General features: G+C 37.9%; 1 protein-coding gene and 1 long non-coding RNA gene across 8 annotated transcripts in view; one reads left to right on the forward strand and one right to left on the reverse strand.

The window, feature by feature from the left end:
- Nucleotides 1-20,205, forward strand: part of ATP2C1 (ATPase secretory pathway Ca2+ transporting 1) — a 161,207-nt gene that overhangs the window by 39,273 nt on the left and 101,729 nt on the right. Inside the window, exons 1-2 of one of the 7 annotated variants that reach the window (XM_063704178.1) lie at nt 2,450-2,495; nt 2,865-2,932. The exons of 2 other annotated variants lie outside the window; for them this stretch is intronic. In XM_063704178.1, coding sequence (XP_063560248.1) covers nt 2,927-2,932 — 6 coding nt within the window. In that variant the 5' untranslated portion in view covers nt 2,450-2,495; nt 2,865-2,926. Of the gene's footprint in view, nt 1-2,147; nt 2,496-2,746; nt 2,933-20,205 lie in introns of those variants that run through there. 4 more of the 7 variants (XM_019023687.4, XM_019023684.4, XM_019023681.3 and 1 more) reach the window with 4 other exon arrangements.
- LOC129532677 (uncharacterized) lies at nt 7,564-19,966 on the reverse strand. The gene is made up of 3 exons (XR_008678517.2): nt 19,805-19,966; nt 16,653-16,781; nt 7,564-7,787 (listed from the first exon to the last, which is right to left on the reverse strand). It is a non-coding gene; the product is annotated as an uncharacterized lncRNA (long non-coding RNA).

A 20,205-nucleotide genomic window follows, 5' to 3' on the forward strand; every position in this document is an offset into this window, starting at 1 on the left:
TATGTATATAGTCATCCCTCATTGTCCACAGGGGATCAGTTCCAGAACCCCCTCAGACACCAAAATTTCCAGATGCTTAAGTTTTTTATATAAAATGACTAATTGGTCAATTCTTCTTGGTAAAGTTGATCTTGATCTTACCAGTTTCTTTTTTGGCTTAGTAATAGGAACAATGATTTTCATAATTTAGGGGACCAAAAGTAAAATTTCAGTTTAAGTCATTTTAGGAATAAACCATGGAGCTATAAATCTTTTGGAGGAGTTACAGATTCAGTGTTAATGCTAGAGTATTGCAGTATATTAATACAACAGATAGTTCTGAAAAGTTGCTTTAGAAAAATGTTTCAGCTAAAGTGACCCAATACCAAATTCTGTACAGTTACCCTCTATTTTGTAAATGCATATGTTAATATCAAAGTGTTTATATTGTGTAATTTCCTACCTTAGGTGCTTTTGTTTCTAATATAATGCTGTTTCAAGGTTGAATATGTACAGTAATAACTGTTACAAATTGATTACGAGAGATCACAATCATTGTACAAATCACAGGCTATGTCATTGTGTAGACAAAAATCACTGACCATGCATGCCAGAGGTGGATCATAAATAGTAACTCCTAAGACTAGAAATCTACTTGATATTTTTATGGGTTCATCTTTAAAAGTGACCTCGCTGAATAAAAGTTCAATATTTCTTAAAAGAAAGGTAAATCTAAAAACCGCCCAGAATTTTCGACCCTAGTCTAGTACCACTTACTTGGGAACAAATATAGAAGCACAGGCAACCCCGTCCGTTAATTTGGCTCTGTCATTGTGCAGACAAAAATCACTGACCATGCATGCCAGAGGTGGATCATAGTTAACTCGTAAGACTAGAAATCTACTTGATAGTGATTTTTATGGGTTCATCTTTAAAAGTGACCTCGCTGAATAAAAGTTCAATATTTCTTAAAAGAAAGGTAAATCTAGAAAGCTGTACAGAATTTTCAATCCTAGTCTAGTACCACTTACTTGGGAACAAATATAGAAACACAGGCAACCCCGTCCGTTAATTTTGATGTTGAACGTGTGGTTAGAGAGCACAGTGCGATATGTTACAGGACCTGAGACAAAAAGCAAATTTGTAAAGTGTCTAAGTGTTGATGGAGAAAAACACATCTAGCATATACGGAAATTTTCTTTTGAGTTCTCTGGAGGATGATCACCAACTCAGTAGGTGAAGCCCTGCCCTCTAGTGGTTATGGGTGTGAGAGGACTTCTGTTCAACATTGTATGTCTGGCTCACCACGGTTTATTAAAACCAATCGTTCATTAAAAAGCACTTATTAGGGGTCTGGGTAAGATGCCGAGCAAGTGAAATGTTTACGTGTGAAAAGGCATTGACACTGGACAAAGGTACAGCGGCCAAAGAAGTGCTCGTTCATTGGCTTCGACCGCTGTACGACTGGTTTCTAATTGCTGTTCCAGCCTCTCCCCAGTTCCATATACCACAAACGAACGAAAAAGATTAGCTCTCCCTGGAGCTCTCTGAGGCTGAACCTTGCTCTCTCATTACACATGGTAACTAAGCACACCCCTTACAGAATTTTGGGAAGTCGCCCCGCGATTACTGGCTCCCGCAAGAACCAAGCAGTCAGTGCAGGGTTTTGCAAGTGAGAGTGCGAGACTCGGGAGGCTGCTCACGGTGCTCCAGTCCCTGGCAGGAGCATGGACACCTCGCCCCTTCCTTCCGCGGGCCTCAACGTTGCCTGCTGAGATTGTGACTGCCACCCCGACAGGAGCAGCTTCCCCTACAAACTTTGTAGAGAGCGCTTAAACGCCTCGGGGACAGCGGCCATGACTGTCAGCTTGGGCCGACCCCGCGGCCGCCCCACGGGAATGCGTGGCCGACACGGGGCGTGGGCGAATCTCCGACCCTCGCGTTCAGGGGGTGCATATAAACGGGCGGACACTGTCCCTGGGGTAAGGGAGGCGCCGGCAAGAACAGGGCGGGCCACCAACCCCGAGCGACCTCCTACCGGACGGATCCAAACCCAAACATTGTCCATTCCGGGCCGAAGTCTCGGCCTTCACTTCACTTCCGCCTTCCCAGCCCGTGAACACGAATGCGCCTGCGCGCACCTCTCTCAGCGGAAGTAATAGTGACAAAGCTGGGTTCGCGGCTGGCCGAGGAGTGCGGGGCGCGACTGGGCGGCCGGCGGCGGGGAGGGGCGGAGCGCAGGAGTCGGAGGCGGGAGCAGACCAGCACGGCCTCGCGGAGCCGGCCCGGCGGACCGTGACGGGTCCCCTCACCTCCTCTCCTCTCCCCTCCCCGCCCGCCCACCCTCTCTCCCTCCCTTCCTCCCTCCCGCTCGCTTCTTCTCACGCCGGGAGCAGGCTCCCGCCTCGCACCGCTGCCCCGCGAGCAGCTCCTCTTCTCCCGAGGCGCGCGGGGCGCCCCCGCGAGCCCCGCGGCTGAGACCCCGCAGCCTGGAGGAGGGCTGTCTGGGGCTTTGGGTGGGTACCAGTATTACCTCCTGCCCCCATTTCTAGAAACTTCCAGGTTCTGAAGGAAGGGGAGGTTCGGGGATCCCCTGGATGGGGGGGCATCTCTAGGGCGCCGCCCCGCTGGCGTGAGCTGGGGACGTTGCGGGCACACGACGGGGCGGGTGCGGGATCTTGGGGAGGGGGCTCCCGAGATAGTGGCTGGGCGGGGAACTCCTTCCTCAGCCTCTCGTCAGCGCCGCTTCTCCTGGTTTCTCTTGCAGATGCTGCTGCTAGGGGTGGTGGGAGCAGCCGTGGGACGCGTGGCCGGGAGCGGGGGTGACAGCCTGGGATTCCGGGGGCTTCTCTTCCTTGTCCTCCTCCTCTCCTCTCTATTCCCAGTGTGGCCGTGGCTGACACTAAAGACTTTGTAGCCATCAACCCGAGTGCAGTTTCGATGGAAAATGAAGGTAAAGGCCCCTGGCCGACCGGTTGCAACGCGGAGTTGAGGGTGTGGTGGTTTGCTTTTAAGTTGTCTTTGTTTTTCCACCTTTTTATTTTCGTGAGCTTACTTATTTACTGTGTATGTGAAGTGCCCAAGGATTTGCTTACTTAGGGTATCCAGCTTTTATTTTGGTAACATGGGGCATTTGAGAGATTGAGGTTCTGTGGGTGACTGAGCTTGATTCAGCTTTTTTGAGGAATTCCTGCTCTCTTCAGCTTAGGGAATGGGAGGGAAGTTTTCATTTCAGATAGCGTCTGTGCATGTTTAAATAGCTATTTGAAAGGAATTACTCGAGGGGAAGTGGAAATGGGGGACAAGGGGATGGGGTTGCATCTCTGTATATTGGCGTTTCAAGCCTCGATGTGGTGTGTGGCAGGATTCATTTATAAGAAAGCAAGCCATGTTTTATTATCTCTAGCATTGGGGAAAGAACTCATTGTTTTTCAATTCACAAAGAAAACCCAGTGAATTTAATGAAATGTTATGAGGTGAGTGCTTTTCTTAAAGTTCCACCCTATTTCAAAACATCATTTAGGAGGTTGACAGCGGAACCTGTTTGTTCACTGTACACTTTGGACACATTAGATCGTCATTCACATGTTACATGATCCCTCTGGCCTCGTTAAAATATTTAATGCTTTTCCTACACAGCACTGATTATTTTTAAAATTGTTGAACAACTGCGAATAAGTGATTTTTTCCCCCTCCTGAAACAACACTTATTCTTTGGACTGACTTCTGACTTGTGCGTGATCATTTTTTTTTCTTCTGCCTTTAACCGGGCTGCAAAATACTATAAAAGATACTTAACAAATGACAGTTTTTTCCTCTTGTATAATTTGTTTTAAAAAATATGTGCCTGGTATAAAGGAGCTGCAGTCTTGCTGGCTGCTTCTAATTTGTTTTTCCATTGTTGAGAATGTAAGCTTGATTGTCTGACTAGGACTAGTAATTTTGAAATGGGTGTTTCTTATAGATGCAGTAATCTTGTTTTTGCTATCTGAGACCTCTGCGCTATGTAGGGAATATGATGAGAGGCATGATTATATTGACAAATTTTACTCTGGATGGATAATTGGCGGAAGACATTTTCTGAAATACTAAAGTGTATAACTGCAGAGGAGTTATACTGTCTAATTGGGTCTTGAGAAACGTTTGAAAGCAGTGATGTTTTTGGTGATAAGGAAAATCACTTTTCTGAGCCTTTTTCCTCTCTTTTAAGTTTATTGATTTAAGAAAGGCAAATCCATTCTGCACATGAGACAAAGAATGTTAAATGCATTCATATACTTGTTTCTTGGTAGAAACATCTTAAATACCTTCTAACATTTAATGTATGTTTATGAGCTTGTTTTCAGAATGGTACCAGATTTAAGAGGGTAGCCTAAAGTAGGTGGATTCTTTCATGTTGCTTTTGTTTCTTGATCTCTCAGGAGGAAGAGCATGAGTAATAAAGCCGATTCTCATTATCTACTGAGGTGGGAGGGGGTGGTTGTGAGATAGGAGAATGGTGCCTACTTGTGTCTGTCTCTGTATTTTGTGGCCAAATATGAATTTTGTGGTTTCATAGTGAAAGATTATACAGTTCTTAAAAACGTGTGGGGTTTTCTGTCCCGTTATTCTTGACCATCAAGAGACCATTTTTGTCGGTTTCTCCCTATCGTCACATTTTTTTATATATAAACAGTTTGAAGAAGAGCCTGTATATAGACTAGAAATTTTCAAAAGTGACTGACCATATTAAACTACATAGATTGATACCTGTGCCTTTTTATTGTTCACTTGCTTTTTGTAGTTTTCATCCTTCTTTGATATAGTGTAGTATTAACAATTTGGAGGTGTGAAACAAAAATGGATTCAAGTCTTGACTAACTTGTCTTGAACCACTTAAAGCTGTGTGATTTTAGGTAAATTACTTCACCTTTCTGAGCCTGTATTTCTTCATCTATAAATTGGGATTGATAATCTTTAACTCACAGAATTGAGAGGATTAAATGAGAAACCCTGTATAAATTCTCTTGTGAGGTAGGAATGATAACGTTTAAGAGCTTGAGTTGTGGTGGAACCATGCAGACTGATTTGAATGCTGGATTCGTTGCTTACCATTTGGCTTTGTGCATATTAAAGTTTTCTGTGCTTCCGTTTCTTCATAAAATAAAGATAGTGATAGAACCTACCTTATGAGGTTGTTGTAAACATTCAAACAGTATCTGGCACATAGTAAGTGCTCGGTAAATGTTAATTATAAATTGCCTAGCTGAATGTTTGATACATACTAATAGGCCACCTGGCATTAATATTGTCATGACAGTTAAATGTTGGAAGGGGGAACAGTAGTAGCCAAAATGCTCAAAATGAAGTTGTCATTGTTAGTTGAGGGATAAGTGGAGTTAGGTAAGGAATTTTCTATGGCATTAGTGCTTTTAAGCCTGCAGAAAAAGTTAGGGCTCTACCAAGAAGCCAGGGTCCAGTATAGAATGAGACAGGTTTGGATTTGAAGCCCGACAAGTAATGTTTTCCTCTCCTGAAAAATCTGACAAGTTACTAGGCTTCTAAGCTTTCTCAGCCTCTAAGTTATCTCATCTGTAAATGAGATAATGCCCTCTTGCAAAGTTGATGTGAGTAATAAATGAAGCCGCCAGAGCAATGTTTGACATACAGTTAACTTGGATGAATTGAGTGATGCTGCTGTTCCCTAGTAAGAGTATCCTCCAGTAGGTATGCAGGTAGTTATATTTGTGGGTGTGAACAGTGTAGAATTGATAGTGTTTCCCTAGAGCATCAGCATGAAGGTTTCTTAGGTAGCTTACAGTGGTGTGGGGAGGAAATGGTTTCATCCATGTGTTGGTTCCTTCAGCAATGGTGGTATTTTCTTTGGCACTTTGGTTTCGATTCTTCTGGACTTTTTTCCTAGGGCCCGTTTAAACTTCTCAGCAAAGCTTGACCAATTTTTAGCTGTAGACTCCAGGATGTTTCATGAACACTTTCTGCTTGTCACTAGGAACGTTTAAAATGTTAATTTCCTGGAATTTTTGGACTACTTGACATTCAGTCGTGAGTTAGGATTTTATCCAGATCCTTTGGAATTTGTTTTTACATGTTTATCACAAATCTAAACAGATCCCGCTTAGGCATCTTGAGATGCACAAGTAAACAGCTCTTACCTGATTTTTAAAAGTTAATTGCATGTTTAAAGTGATAGCTTACTAGAAAAGATATGTCTAGCTGGAGAAGCTTGCACATAGGTTTTCCTTTCTAGTAATGGATTTATTTTTTGGAATAAATTTGGCCTTTCCCATAGAAAATTCAGTGTGACTTTAATACACATGAAACTTTAATATAGCCTTAAATGTTTGACTAGTGGATAGAAATGTAATAGTCTTCAGGATTTCAGGACATGGTTAATTTAAGATTATAGACAGAGCTAATAGGTGTAGAGAACAATGCCCCAATCTTTTTCGTTTGAAAATGGTTGTATTTACACTTTACTTTTAAAAGCAGTTTCTTAATTCAATTTCAAATTGTTAATCAGCTAGGAATGTCTCAAGAAAAAATTGCGTTACTATAGTTGGAGAAGCTATAGGGAAAAAGGGATGAGAAGCCACCTTAATTTTATTCCTTTAACTGAAAATAGGAAACCAGGTTATAAAAATATATCTTTGGGTGTGGGAAATATAGTTTATGTTGTTTGCAGTTTTGTCCGTAAAATGATAGTCTTAATTAGTACTCTGAAAAAGAGTTGAAACTAAAAGAGGTTGTATATATGACATTTTGTAAACTGTAGTAATTTAAGCCAGAGGATGCTGTAGAGAGTACTTGTATGCAATAACCTTCTGACAGTTGGATTCCAAATACTTGATTTGTCTTCATATTTTTGTCATTCATTTAAAGTCAGCAGAATTCAGGTCTGTTAACGCAAAGCATTATGAAACAAAATAGTTTCCTAGGGAACACACCCCTAGGGGCCCAGGACTGATTTTGGAGATCTTAGTTAGCCATGATCTGTTTTGCAAGGTTAAATTTTGTTTTAAAGGTGCCAGGAACACTGTGGCTTGATGGTAAAGTTAGCATGAATTTTAAATCACACTGTTGTTACATGTAGCATCTTAAAATATCTTAAGGATCAGTTCAAGAGGTCCCCTCACATTTACTTTGTTGAAACAAATTCTTTTTAATAATGGTTTCAGGCATCAGTTGTGACAAGGTTATCTTTATGCTTTTCATGTAGACAAATGTTGGTAAAAGGCAGTAAAGGGTGCATTCTGAGGTTAATGCCATCGTTTCATAAAAGAAAGGATTTCTCAAAAAAAGGCTAAATTGATAATTTCCTCTTGGATGTATATGACTGCTACTTATATGCATTTGTTAATACAGTTGACCCTTGAACAATGTGGGGGTTGGGGTGCTGACCCACCATGCAGTCGAAAATCTGCGTGTAACTTTTAACTCTCTGAAAACTAAACTACTAATAGTCTCTGCTGTTGCCTGGAAGCCTCACTGATAACATAAACAGTCAATTAACACATACTTTGTATGTTATATGTATTATATACTGTATTCTTGCAATAAAGTAGAGAAAAAAACTTACCAAGAAAATTATGAGGAGGAGAACATATATTTATAATTCATTAAGCAGAAGTGGATCACTATAAAGGTCTTCATCCTCATTGTCTTCGCTTTGAGTAGGCTGAAGAAAAGGAGGGGTTGGTCTTGCTGTCTCGGGTGACAGAAGCAAATCTGAGTATAAGTAGACCTTTACAGTTGAAACTCATGTTGTTAAAGAGTCAACTGTGTATCTTCTGTCTTCAGGCTTTAAGTTGCTACGACAAAAGTATAAATCGTAGAATTACAAATAAATTACACCAATTGTGTTAAATTAGGTTGGTTTAGACTAAACTTGTGATGTGTTTAGAAAAAGTTTGAATGAAATGTTGAAAAGCTGTCCTAGGTTATAGACAGAAGACAGTAATAGTCGGGGTCAGAAGCATTATCTTAAGATGGCCGTAACTGGGTGTCTGATTCAATTTCTATCTCTGCTTTTTTAATTCTGCTATAGGTATTAGAGAATGTGTGAATTGGAATTATTTAATATACCTGTTAGTTGTAATTGCTTTCTTAAGTAAAGGCCTTTTGGTTTGACATTTGGTCATTTCATAAACATGCTGACCTAAACTTGTGTCCCTCCCTCAGAAGGAAATACATTAATTTAGTATGACATCCTTTTTTTTTTCCTTTGTGTTTATTTATTTATTTATTTATTTATTTTTTCGAGATGGAGTCTCACTCTAACCCAGGCTGGGCTGGAACACAGTAGCATCATTATAGCTCACCAAAGCCCCTAACTCCTGGACTAATGCGATCTCCCTGCCTTAGCCTCCTGAGTAGCTGGGATTATAAGCACACATCACTATACCCAGCTAATTTCTTAATTTTTTTAAAGACGAGGTCTTGATATATTGCCCATGCTGGTCTTGAACTCCTGGACTCAAGCAGTCTTATTGCCTTGGCCTCCCAAATTGTTGGAATTACAAGCATGAGCCACCGTGCCCAGGTTTAGTATGACATTCTTTATTCTTTTAGAAAGCTTTGAGATATTGATGTATCCTTATAGAAATTACTTTCATTTATTTATTTACTTACTTAAAACAGCTTGATAAAGTTGGAAAAAGCAGGACCCTAAATAATAAATATATTTGCCATCAGCCTTTTATAGGAAAACTCAGAAATAATAAGTGGAAATATTTAGGATGTCACTCATCAGACTTTTTTTGAATATGTAAATGTGTTTTTTTTTAAATTTAAACACACAAAGTAAAAATTAAAAGTTTTGGTTAAGTTGTGAATTTCAGAAATTTATCTTGGTTATGGTGTCCTGAAGTTAAAAAGAATAGAGCATTAGTACATTAGTACATAAACGTTCTGTTATTCTCTGCCTAAGGGCAAGATCCAACTTTGAACCAGGTCCTAGATTTCCTCTCATCTTAAATCGGAGCCTTTTTCATTTGTAGTATAAATAAATTAGCCTTTTGATGCTGTGATTTTATTTGTATATGTTATATATGAGATTTATATCTCTCTTTGTATGCAGGAATTTCACTAGATTTTGTTTGGCCATCTATTTTAGTGTTTCCCTAGCAGCATGTTTGCTTTACCTGCCTTCATCTAGGTTTCTACATCATCAGGTGGAAATATTAGTTGGCTTAATTAAGCTTTCTTTGGGAGTTGTACCTCACTTGCTCTGTCGAGTGTCAGTTCTACCTTCTTTTGAAACAGGCAAAAGCAGTTCATGGCAGAAATGCCAGAAATAGCATGCAAACCACTTTGTAGTGGTATGCAAACTAATTTCTGCTGTGTCCTTTTCTTACTGCTTGTGAGGGTTACTGTTTACTTAAGAGTTAATATTTGGCTTATGAAACTAGTATCAGATGAGAAATTCCAGCATCCCTCCCCACCCCAGAGAAAGATGTGGTCACTGGGGACTGCTCTGAAGTCTGCCAGCCCTCTATCCTAAAAGTTGGTAGATCAGTTATATCTTGATATGTACCCGTAATTCATATGAGGGGCCAAGAGAGATTAGTTACTCCTGATTTCATCTGTTAGAAGATAAAGGGAGTTTGGTTTCTATCTATATTAGAGTAATGGGAATGAAGGGTAGGGATGGATGACAGAGATATTTTACTCCTAGGAAAAATCAGCAGGACTTGGACAGTGACTAGATACAGAGAATTAAGGGAATAGTTGAATCAGACATGACTGCAAGATGTCATTTGGGTCAGTGAAGGTGCCATTGATTGTGGTTGAAGGAGTGAGCTAATTTAGGGGCTGGCTGAAGGGAGTATATAGGTCAGACTGTCATGATGTGAGGCTCATATAGCTATGCATGGAGAGAGGTTTTAAATCAAGCACCAGGATTCAAAGTGAGCTCTTGAAGGCAGAGACCTCAATTTGTCCTTTATTCATCTTGAACAGACTCTGGGACGTACCTACTGTCAATTGAATGAAAATGCTGGCTTCTTCCTTCTAAGTGGTTCTCATCTCAGGATTGTTTTGCCCCCAGGGGACATTTGGCAATGTTTAGAGAAATGCTGGGTTGCCACAACTCAAAGTATGCTACTGGCATCCAGTGTGTAGAGACCAGGGATGCTGGTAAGCATGCTACAATCCGTAAGACAGCATCTTCTACCTCCCCCCGCCACCCTCAAAATTTTTTAGCCCCAGATGTCAATGGTGCCAAGATTGAGAAACACTGTTCTAACAAACGGCAAGGAAGTTGACTCCTCTAAGCCTTGGTTTCCTCACTTGTAAAGAGATTATGACTACTTCAGGTTTGTTAGAATTAGACCAGGCAGGGTGTGTACAAGTACCTGGCATGAAAGAGCCTCTCAGCAAATGCTAATTTCCCTTACCTTACTTGATGAATAGATTTAGGGGAGTTACTTTTGGTCTTTTAACTGCTAATTTCAAGGCTTCACATGTTTTTTTTTTTTTTTTTTTTTTTTTCTGAGAGGTGAGTGGGATGCCTAGGAAACATAGAGTAGCTTTTATAATCTTAATGCTTTTCTCATGGTTTTATCAAATTATGATTTTGATTATACTTTGGTTTGGGTTTGTACTATTTCAGGATTCAGTATTTAGTGTTCACCTAGCAGTAGACAATGAAGTTAAACCCTTAGTATAGATCAATGAAGTTAAGCCCTTAAATTTTACTTTTTAGCCTGTAAATACATTTTATGTATTATTTATTGCTCACAGAACTGTTATTGTTTGGAAGCAATTTTACTATTATTTGAAATCAAGACCAAAATGTACTGAATTTTATTTCTCATGGAAAATGCTAGACCTCCTGTGTCTATTGCCTTTTTCCTTTTTATCCATTTATTCTAAGTAGACCCCCCCCAAAGTCAGAACTCTTCCTTAGATTTCCTTTTTAGGGTCTTCATTAGGTGGCTTTCTTTTGCTTGTCGCGTGCCTTTTTACTTTATTTTGTAAGGTGTTGAATATTCCCTTTATTTTGTAAGGTGTTGAATGTTTCAGTGATGTTAGGGACAGGACCACCTATATTTTCATCTCTAATACCAATCCCTTAGTGATCTATTCCAGTCATAGCCTCAGTGTTTAAAGTCTCCTTACATGTACATAGTTGTGTGGCATTCTCATTTTTAGGGAGTCACTGGAATTCTTTGCTGCTATTTCTTTTTTTTTAGGAAAAAAACCGGTTTACTCTTACTATACATTATTTTCTCCATCTATAGAATGGAATTACTGTAGGTAAAAGTCCTTGAGTTCGGTAAACTATGTATTGGACTTACTAATGTACGTTTTATTAATTGCAGGTGGAATTTAGAAATAACATGCCTGTTTTTCATCTTAAACTAAGATTATTTAAATATTCCATTCATTCATTAGTTGGTTAGAAAAATTAGCTTTTGAGGAACACCACTTAAACATGGAAAATAATAATAGAGTACATTTTGTGACAGCAAATAAATTATCATTTAACTTAACCCTATAGGATTCAAAGTTGGTAGCTTTAAATGATATTAAATTGTATTTGACTGTCAACTGCTTTTAAAGGCTTACGTGGCTCCCCATTGTACCTGTAGTTATTTAGGTCTGGAAGCACAGGGTGTTAAGAATGCCACCATAATGTCTTTTCATAAGGGTTTGGTTTGTCATAGCCTGTAAAATTAGTTTCACCAGTTAGCTGCTTTATGAAATGAATGTCATTGGTCATGGTGGGGGAGGTATTAGGAGAAGGTATAAAGGAATCTAAAAAAACTTTCTTTCTTTCTCTCCCTCCCTCCCTTCTTTCCTTCTGCCCCTTCCTCCCCCCTTTCCTTTCCTTTTTCCTCTTTCCCCTTTCCCGTTTCCTTTCCTTTCCTTTCCTTTCCTTTCCTTTCCTTTCCTTTCCTTTCCTTTCCATCTTCTGTATTGCTAATAAAATAATTGTTGCTCGCTGAAGGCTTTAAAAAACACTGGTTGCATGCTTAATATAGGATGGCAACAAAATGGACAGGTTTAAAAAATATGTAGATGGTATGATACCCCTTTCCTCCATCCTTGTACCAAATTTCTTTCAAACCTAGAATAATTTATACAAACAGATGTATCAGTAGATGGAGTATTATGCCCACTTTTTAATTTAATGATCAAAAAATGCCAAATTCTTCCAGAGTGGCAGTATAATTCAGATGTAGTTAACTGTTGGATGTAAATTCAATTATGGTAGAAAGATTTACTTTACTTTGAGAGGTTTTTCTAAAATCTTCTAAAATTATGTTGATTTTTAAAATTTGAAATAACTTTAGACTTACATAAAAGGTATAAAAATAGTACAAAGAGGTCCTGGATATCTTTTGCCCAGTTACTCCTAATGTTAACATCTTATATAACCATAGTATAATTATTAAAACCGGGACATTCACATTTATAAACTATCCTTTTTCTAGTTCAGGATCCAATTTGGGATCCTACCTTGCATTTAGTTATCATCATGTTAGTCTCCTCCCATCTGTTAAGCTTTTCAGTCTTTTTTTTCTCCCATCTTTTATAAATGTTACTGACACTTTTGAAGAGTACTGTTAGTTATTTTTTAGAATGTTTCTCAATTTGGGGTTGTCAGATCTTCACCCATGATTAGCATGTCTTATGATGGGTGAAGTTAATGTGATCACTTGGTTAAGGCTGTGTCTGCCAGATTTCTTCATTGTAAAGTTACTGTTTTTTCCTTTGTAATAATAAATGTTCATTTTAACCTTGTAGTTGTATAATAACTAGTAATTACTTTGTAATTAATACCTTCCTCTAGTGGGGAGGTACTGCAAATATCCTGTGTCCCATCATACTTATCATGGGCCAGTTTTGCAATATCCTGTGTTCCATCATACTTTACATGGGCAAGTTTTGCCATCTATCAATGGTTCTTAACTGGCAGCAGTTATTACTGCTTTGGTCTTTGCTTAATGGCAAGTTTTCTATTTCACTCATTCTTACTATATTTGGAATTCTACAATTAAGGAAGTACTGTCCTCTTTACTTATTAATTATCCCATTAATTTATTTACATGGCTTTGTGGATATTTTACCTTATGGGTTAAAATCCAGTAATTGTTGCTCAAGTCATTCTCGCTTTGATTATTGAGGGCACTTGAAAATTTGTTCCCGTGTCTTTTCTACAATACCCTCTCTCATTTTGTGAGCACTAATTTACTTTCTGGTATGACATGATGTTCTGGGTGTATCTTGTATTTTTCCTGCTTGCACCAGCCATGGAATCAACCATTTTTCTAGGGAGCTGAGTTCATTTTACTAGAGAATGGTATCTAGAAACCAAGATCTGGGTGCCAGGTGTGCTCCATGCTACTGGGTGTCATTGCTTCTAGGCTCTCTTAGTAGATAGAGCTAGCAGTGTATATGTTTGGTAACATGTATGAACACATATGTTTTTATTTTCTTATCTATCCATCTATGTATATAAATAAAAAACTGCCAGTGATGCTGCCAGTTCTGTTCTTCCACCATAGGGTCCATTTTGGTCTTTTTTCCTGTTCAGGCCTTTTCTCTTTGTTACTTCCTTCTCCAAAGGTGAGAAACTGTTCTCAACCACAGTATGTTGACTTACTTGTTTCATCCGAGTACACACAAACAAAAGTAGTTTTAGAATTACTGACCTATTCATTCCCCGGTGAGAAACACAGTTTTAAAGTAGAGTACAATATTTGTCTTTAACTTTATGGTATACAGGCAAATTCTGTTTTCAGAAGTTACTTGGGTTCTTTTCATCCCTGCCTAAGGGTTATGTTAGTCACTTGTAATAAAATTAGGTTCACTTGTTATTGTTTGTATGCTGTTTTAAGTTCCTCCTACATCCTGTTTCATCATAGCACAGTATCCCTCTCCCATTTATTTATGATAAAGATGTGTTCTTAAAAGGACTGGATTTGCTTAAGGTTGGGCACAGCTGTAATTGCTTTGCCAGATAGCAGTTAAAGGACATGTGCTTTGGCAATCATTCTCTTGGGCTTGCTTGCCTGGTTCCTTAGTTTCAGCTCTCATTTCTACATCGTTTACACTTGGGAATTGATATCAGCTGTGGCCCCATAACTGTCAGTGCTTGAAATCATGCCCATCGACTAAATCTTATTTGTTCTGGATGCACAGTTTTAGACCCAGAGCCACCTACAGTATGAATATTAATTCTCTCATAGCTGTGGTAAATCATGAAGTATTTTGTAGACCCTGTCCTTTACTGGATTTTTCTTTTTCAAGATAGAATCACTTACCACAAAATTTATCATTTTAAAGTGTATAATTCAGTGGTTTTTAGTATAGTCACAAAATTGTATATTGATATAATTCTAGATCATTTTTATCACCCCAGAAAGAAACCCCTTACCCATTAGCAGTCACTTCCCTTTCTCTCCTTTCGCTAGCCCCTGGTAACCACTAATCTACTTTGTCTTTATGGATTTGCCTGTTTTGGGTATTTCATATAAATTGAATCATACAATATGTGACCTTTTATGTCTGGCTTCTAGCACGTGTTAGTACTTCATTTCTTTTTGTGATGGAATAATATTCCATTGTATGGATATACACATTTTGTTTATTCATCAGTTTCTACTTTTTGTCAAAAAATAACACTATTGTGAGCATTCATGTATGGGTTCTTGTGTAAACATGTTTTCAGTTTTTTCAGGTGTATACTTAGGAGTAGAAGTGCTGGGTCATGGTAATTCTATCTTTAATTTATTGAGTAACTGCCATAGTGGTTGAACCATTTTTTCATTCCCACTAGCAGTGTATGAGGCTTCCTTTTAATTAATTTCTCCACATCCTCTCCAACATTTTGCTGGTTTTTTTTTTTTCCATTGCATCCTAGGGGGTATGAAGTGGTTTCACATTGTAGTTTTGATTTGCGTTTCCCAAATGACTAATGATGTGTCAAGGATCTTTTGCATGGATTCTTCATGCAAAAGAATGAAGGTGGGCTCTTATCTCACAGCATATGCAAAAATCATTTCTGCACTCTGACTTCTGTTGGTTTATAAGTCTTTGCATATCCAAGTACCACAATGTTTTGGTTACTGTAGATTTTGCGATAAGTTAGTTTTGAAACTAGGAAGTGTGATGTGCTTATTGGTTATTTGTATATTTTTGGAGAAATGTCTATTCAAATCTTTTGACCATTTTGTAATTTGGTTATTTACTTTTTTGTTGAGTTGTAAGAGTTCTTTATATGTACGTGTGTATACACACACACACACACACACACACACACATATGTTTATTCTGGATACTGGATAGGAATATATTCTATACTTGTACCAGTATACAAAGATGTTTACCTAAGAGTGTTCACTGCAGCAATGTTTATAAGATAATTATCAGAGATATGGTTTGTAAATATTTCTCCCATTCTGTGGATTACCTGTTCACTTTCTGAATGGTATCCTCTACATCAGAAACTTTTAAAATGGTGATGAAGTCCAATTTATATATGTGTTTCTTTTATTGTTTGTGCTTTATATATCTAGGAAACCATTGCCTGATTCAATGTGATGATGATTATAAGAATTTTATAGTTTAACTCTCACACTTGATCCATTTTGAGTTCATTTTTGCATATGATGTGACATAAGGGCCCACCTTCATTCTTTTGCGTGGAATATCCAGTTATCCCAATACTGTTTGTTAAAAAGACTATTCTTTCTCCATTGAATGTCTTGGCACCCTTGTCAAAAATCAATTGACCAGAAATTATGGGTTTATTTCTAGACTCTCAATTCTATTCTGTTGGTTTATATGTCTTTGCTGATGTAAGTACCATAATGTTTTGATTATTGTAGGTTTTGTAGTAAGTTAATTTTGAAACTGGAAGTGTGAGACCTTTAACAGTGTCTGCCTTTCTTTCTTTTTTTTTTTTTCAGATTGTTTTGTCTATTCTGGGTCCCTTGCATTTCCATATGAATTTTAGAATCAGTTTGTCCATTTCTGTTAAAAAGGCAGTTGGAATTTTCATAAGCATTGCCTTGAATTGTCCTTTACTTTGAGAATATAATATTCTTACGTAGGTACAAACATAAGACTTTTTGAGTACTATGTTTGGGTGTGACCTTATTCTAGGTAACAAGCATTTCACAGAAATAGAAGGCCAAAAGATACATGAAAAGATGTTCAACCTCAGTCATGAAGAAATGCAAATTAAAAACAAAATTAAAATTTTTCACTTGTCAGATTGGCAAAGATTAGAGTGTAGTGATGACTAGTCTTGGCTAGACTGTGGGGAAAATAGAAGCTTCTGAGTTTGAAGTTTTTGACACAGTCCCTTTGGAGATCAGTAGCAGTAGCTATCAGAATAAAAAACATGAACAACCAAAGTTTCACTTTCAGAAATGTATTCTGTACCTGTACTTGCACAAACATACCAAGAAGTTTGTACAGGATGTTTACTGCAGCAACATTTGTAATACCAAAAGACAGGAGTCAGCCTAAATGTCATCAAGAGGACTAGTTAAAATTGAAGTACTACATACAATGAAATGCCCTGTGATCCACTGAAAAGAATGAGGCAGGTTAGTATGTAAGGTGACATGGAGTCCAAGATGTATTGAATGACAAAATTTGTTATTGTGTGGTTCTATTAGAAATTAAAAAAAAAACACCAGAAATACTTATATACACACCTGTATAGAAAATGGCTGGCAGTATACACAGAAATAGTTAACAGAGATTACTTCTGGGCAGTAGGACTGGAAATCTCATTAAATCCTTTCTCATTACTTGACTTTTTTTAAAACAATGAGCAGGTTTTTCTGAAAAATCATTAAGAATGACTCAGTAGTGCAAGTAAAATTAAAATTAATACTACTCTTTAGGAATAAGATATTTGTTTTTTTCTGTCAGTTTGATTGTTTTATATATAATATCTGTTGGTCTCCAGAGCAGTTTGATTGTTTTGTATATAATCCCTGTTGGTATCCAGAGGTAAATGCATTTTACTGTGATTTTTATTGCTGTGTGGAAAATGGATTAGAATTAGTTCTTGGGTACAAATATTTAATAGTATTTGGAACCATATTTTTCATTTCTACATATTGTAAGTATGGGAGAAAAATAAGATTTATCTTTTAAGAGTTGTGATTGTGCTAGTTTTTAATTCATCAAATGAAGAATATTTAAGAATATTTAATTCTTTAAGTACAAAGAATATTTAAGAATACTTAAGAGCATTGAAGCCTGATTATGCCACTGTTCTTTGGGTTCATGCTGTGGAACTTAAGATTCAGTGAAGAAGGTAACCATTTCACAGTATCTCCCTTAACAAAGGTTACCGATACATTTTCAGAAACCTTAGTACCACAGGCAGTAAGGAGGCAGTGAGATCCCTCTGCATTTTGCCAGACCATTCCTAGATTTTTTAAGGTGAGGGGACCAGTTTCCCACCCCATATAGAAATGGCACCAACATCTCTCCTAGAAACTTCCTGGTGATTGGAAACTTTTATCTGTTGATGCTGGTTCTGTCTTTAGGGAGAATGTCATGTTCCATGTAACATATCTTAAAATATTTGAAGATACCTGTCATATCCTTTATTTATTTAGAAATCTTTATTGAAATCCAATTAATGGTCAGGTACTGCCCTTCATACTTCTCTAGGCCGAATATTCCTAATTCCTTCCACTGATCATCTTAAGACCTCATTTCCAGAAGTGTCACCATAGTATGCCATGCTTGATAGCAGGCTCTAATGATGCCCTAAACTGAATATAGACTTCTCAAGGTGTGGTTGGATTGTTGTGAAATATTCTAGGCTCATTGACTCGCTTGGACTAAAAAGCTATCTTTCTCATAATGCAGTTTAGGATAATGTTTACCTTTTTAGCAACAGGTTTACACTGAGAATGCTTTTACAGCTCTTTAAATGATGTGTGAGGTCAACTTAACCCATGTGTTTGTCTGAATTATTATTGTAGACCCTTAGCATCTGGTATGTTAGTAGTTGGTTTTTCAGTATAGTAGTAGGTTTTATATATATATTTATATTTATATTTATTTATTGTCAATAGAGTTAGGGTCTCACTATGTTGCCCAGGTTGGTCTTGAACTCCTGGGTGCAAGTGATCCTGCTGCCTTGGCCTCTTAAAGTGCTGCGATTATGGGCATGAGCCACGGCACCCAGCTAGTAGTAGGTTTTTACATTTATTTCTAATAAGTATATGTATGCTTTTGTAAATGTTGAGGTGGTGGTATATTGCCTCTTCTCGTTGGTTCTGCCTGATAATCAGCTTGTTAGAATTTTGTTTTGGTTATGAGGCAAGGTGGCTATCCCTCTCCAGCCTTCAGTTAATGTCATCTTGGATAAGTATGCTATTCAGTATTTATCTGAGTTGTTGATAAAATATTAACAGAATAGAGCCTCGTGGCATACCTAGTGGTACTGAGTTATTAATACTACTGGCTCACCTATCAGAAATTATGCAGTTTAGCTGTGTATTTTCATGTGACAGTGTTTATAAAATGTCTTGTTGGCATCAGAAGACTGTACAGCCTTACTCTACTTAAGACATGCTGTTTTTAAATGATTGTTTTCTCCTTTTCCAAAGTTAAAATCTGCTGTATTTATTTAAGATTTTTTTGGTGTGTGTATGGGGGAAGAGGGGAGGTGGAAGGATGAAAAGATTCTTTGCACCAAGTTTGCTTTTGGTTAAAAAGAAGCCTGTATTCTTAGATCTTAAATCTAGTCTCACTATACTAAAATTAGTCCTCTAAACTGGATTTACTTTGAAACTTTTGGATTACCTGACTAATTTAAATATTGTACAATAGTTAAGAAGGAGGACTTTTAGTGTTACACAATGGTTCGGTTCCTGGCCATATCACTTACTAGTTTTGTTAATTTCTTTTTATGTTGGGCACATTACTTCTTTAATCTTTAATTTCCCTATCTAAAAAAGTAGTAAAAATAATGCCCTCTTCAGATTGTTTTCCGAGGATTAAGTGAAGTATTAGAAATAAAGCACTCAGCATCAAGCACTGGTACTTAGCAGCTTAAAGGGCAAGCCTGCTCTTTCCCTCCTCCACCTCCTCCTTAGTACTCTTCTTCCTATTATGTTTCCTCCAACTGTTACTGTGATAACATATAAATGACTAAATGTGAAATCAGTAGAGTTTTAGACTTTTTTTTTAACTCAAAGCTTCGAACTAAAAACAGCGTATTTCTTGCAGATCCTTTAAGGATAAATAGTTGATCTTTTAAAATGAAAGTGCCCTGTGAAAGTTTCATAGCTAAACATTTTTGTTCTTTAGTTTAAGGCTTAAGCCATATAGGTTTTTTTGTTTGTTTTTTTGTTTGTTTTAACTAGTCAAGTGCATTTCAGTGAGAAGGGAGAAAGAGTAGAAAGGTGTTGGAGCTGTAACTGACTGTGAACAATCAGTTGAGATAACTCAACTGCCTTCAGACCAGCCAAGCCCTATAGTTTTACAAGGAAAAACCCATTGAGGTTAGTAACTCATGTTGAATTACTTTTGGCTACTTTGTGTTCAATAATATCATTTGGGGTGTCTTTGTCTTTTTTGGGGGGCAAGGAAATGGGGTCTTGGTATTTTGCCCAGGTTGGGCTTGAACTGTTGATCTTCTGCTTTAGCCTCCTAAGTAGAGGGTGTCTTTGATTATATCTTGATAAAAGGATTGGAAGTTGAAGCAAGGAATTAAAAACATAGATGTGAATTACTGATAGATGTTAGGTAAGTAGTTGTGTAGGTGGGACTAACTTGCTTGATTAAGATTTTGATTGCCCATCCCTTTCACGTTCTACCTCCCTACCCCATAACATACCTTGAACATGAAAACATGGGGAACATAGATTTCAATAGAAGAAGCCCAATTATTTGTGAATAAGTATGAGAACCATCTGGATATTCTGCAGTTGTTGTAATACAGAGCAAATAGAGCATTAGCACCTACGGGAAAGCAGTTGGATTGTTGAATCTTCTTTGACTTGTTTGTTGCTTTGGATGACAGGAGGGTTCCTTCCTACCTCTTAGTAAAGATTGGGAAAGAAAAGAGTTAATTGTGAACTTACTGGGATTAATTCATTCTGGGGTTTTTTTTTTCCCCCCTTGAGATGGTGTTTCACTCTGTTGCCCAGGCTGGAGTGCAATGGCGTGATCTTGGCTCACTGCAACCTCCGCCTCCTGGGTTCAAGTGATTCTCTTGTCTCAGCCTCCCAAGTAGCT

This window comes from Gorilla gorilla, chromosome 2, assembly GCF_029281585.2.
Source record: "Gorilla gorilla gorilla isolate KB3781 chromosome 2, NHGRI_mGorGor1-v2.1_pri, whole genome shotgun sequence".
Lineage (NCBI taxonomy): Eukaryota > Metazoa > Chordata > Mammalia > Primates > Hominidae > Gorilla > Gorilla gorilla.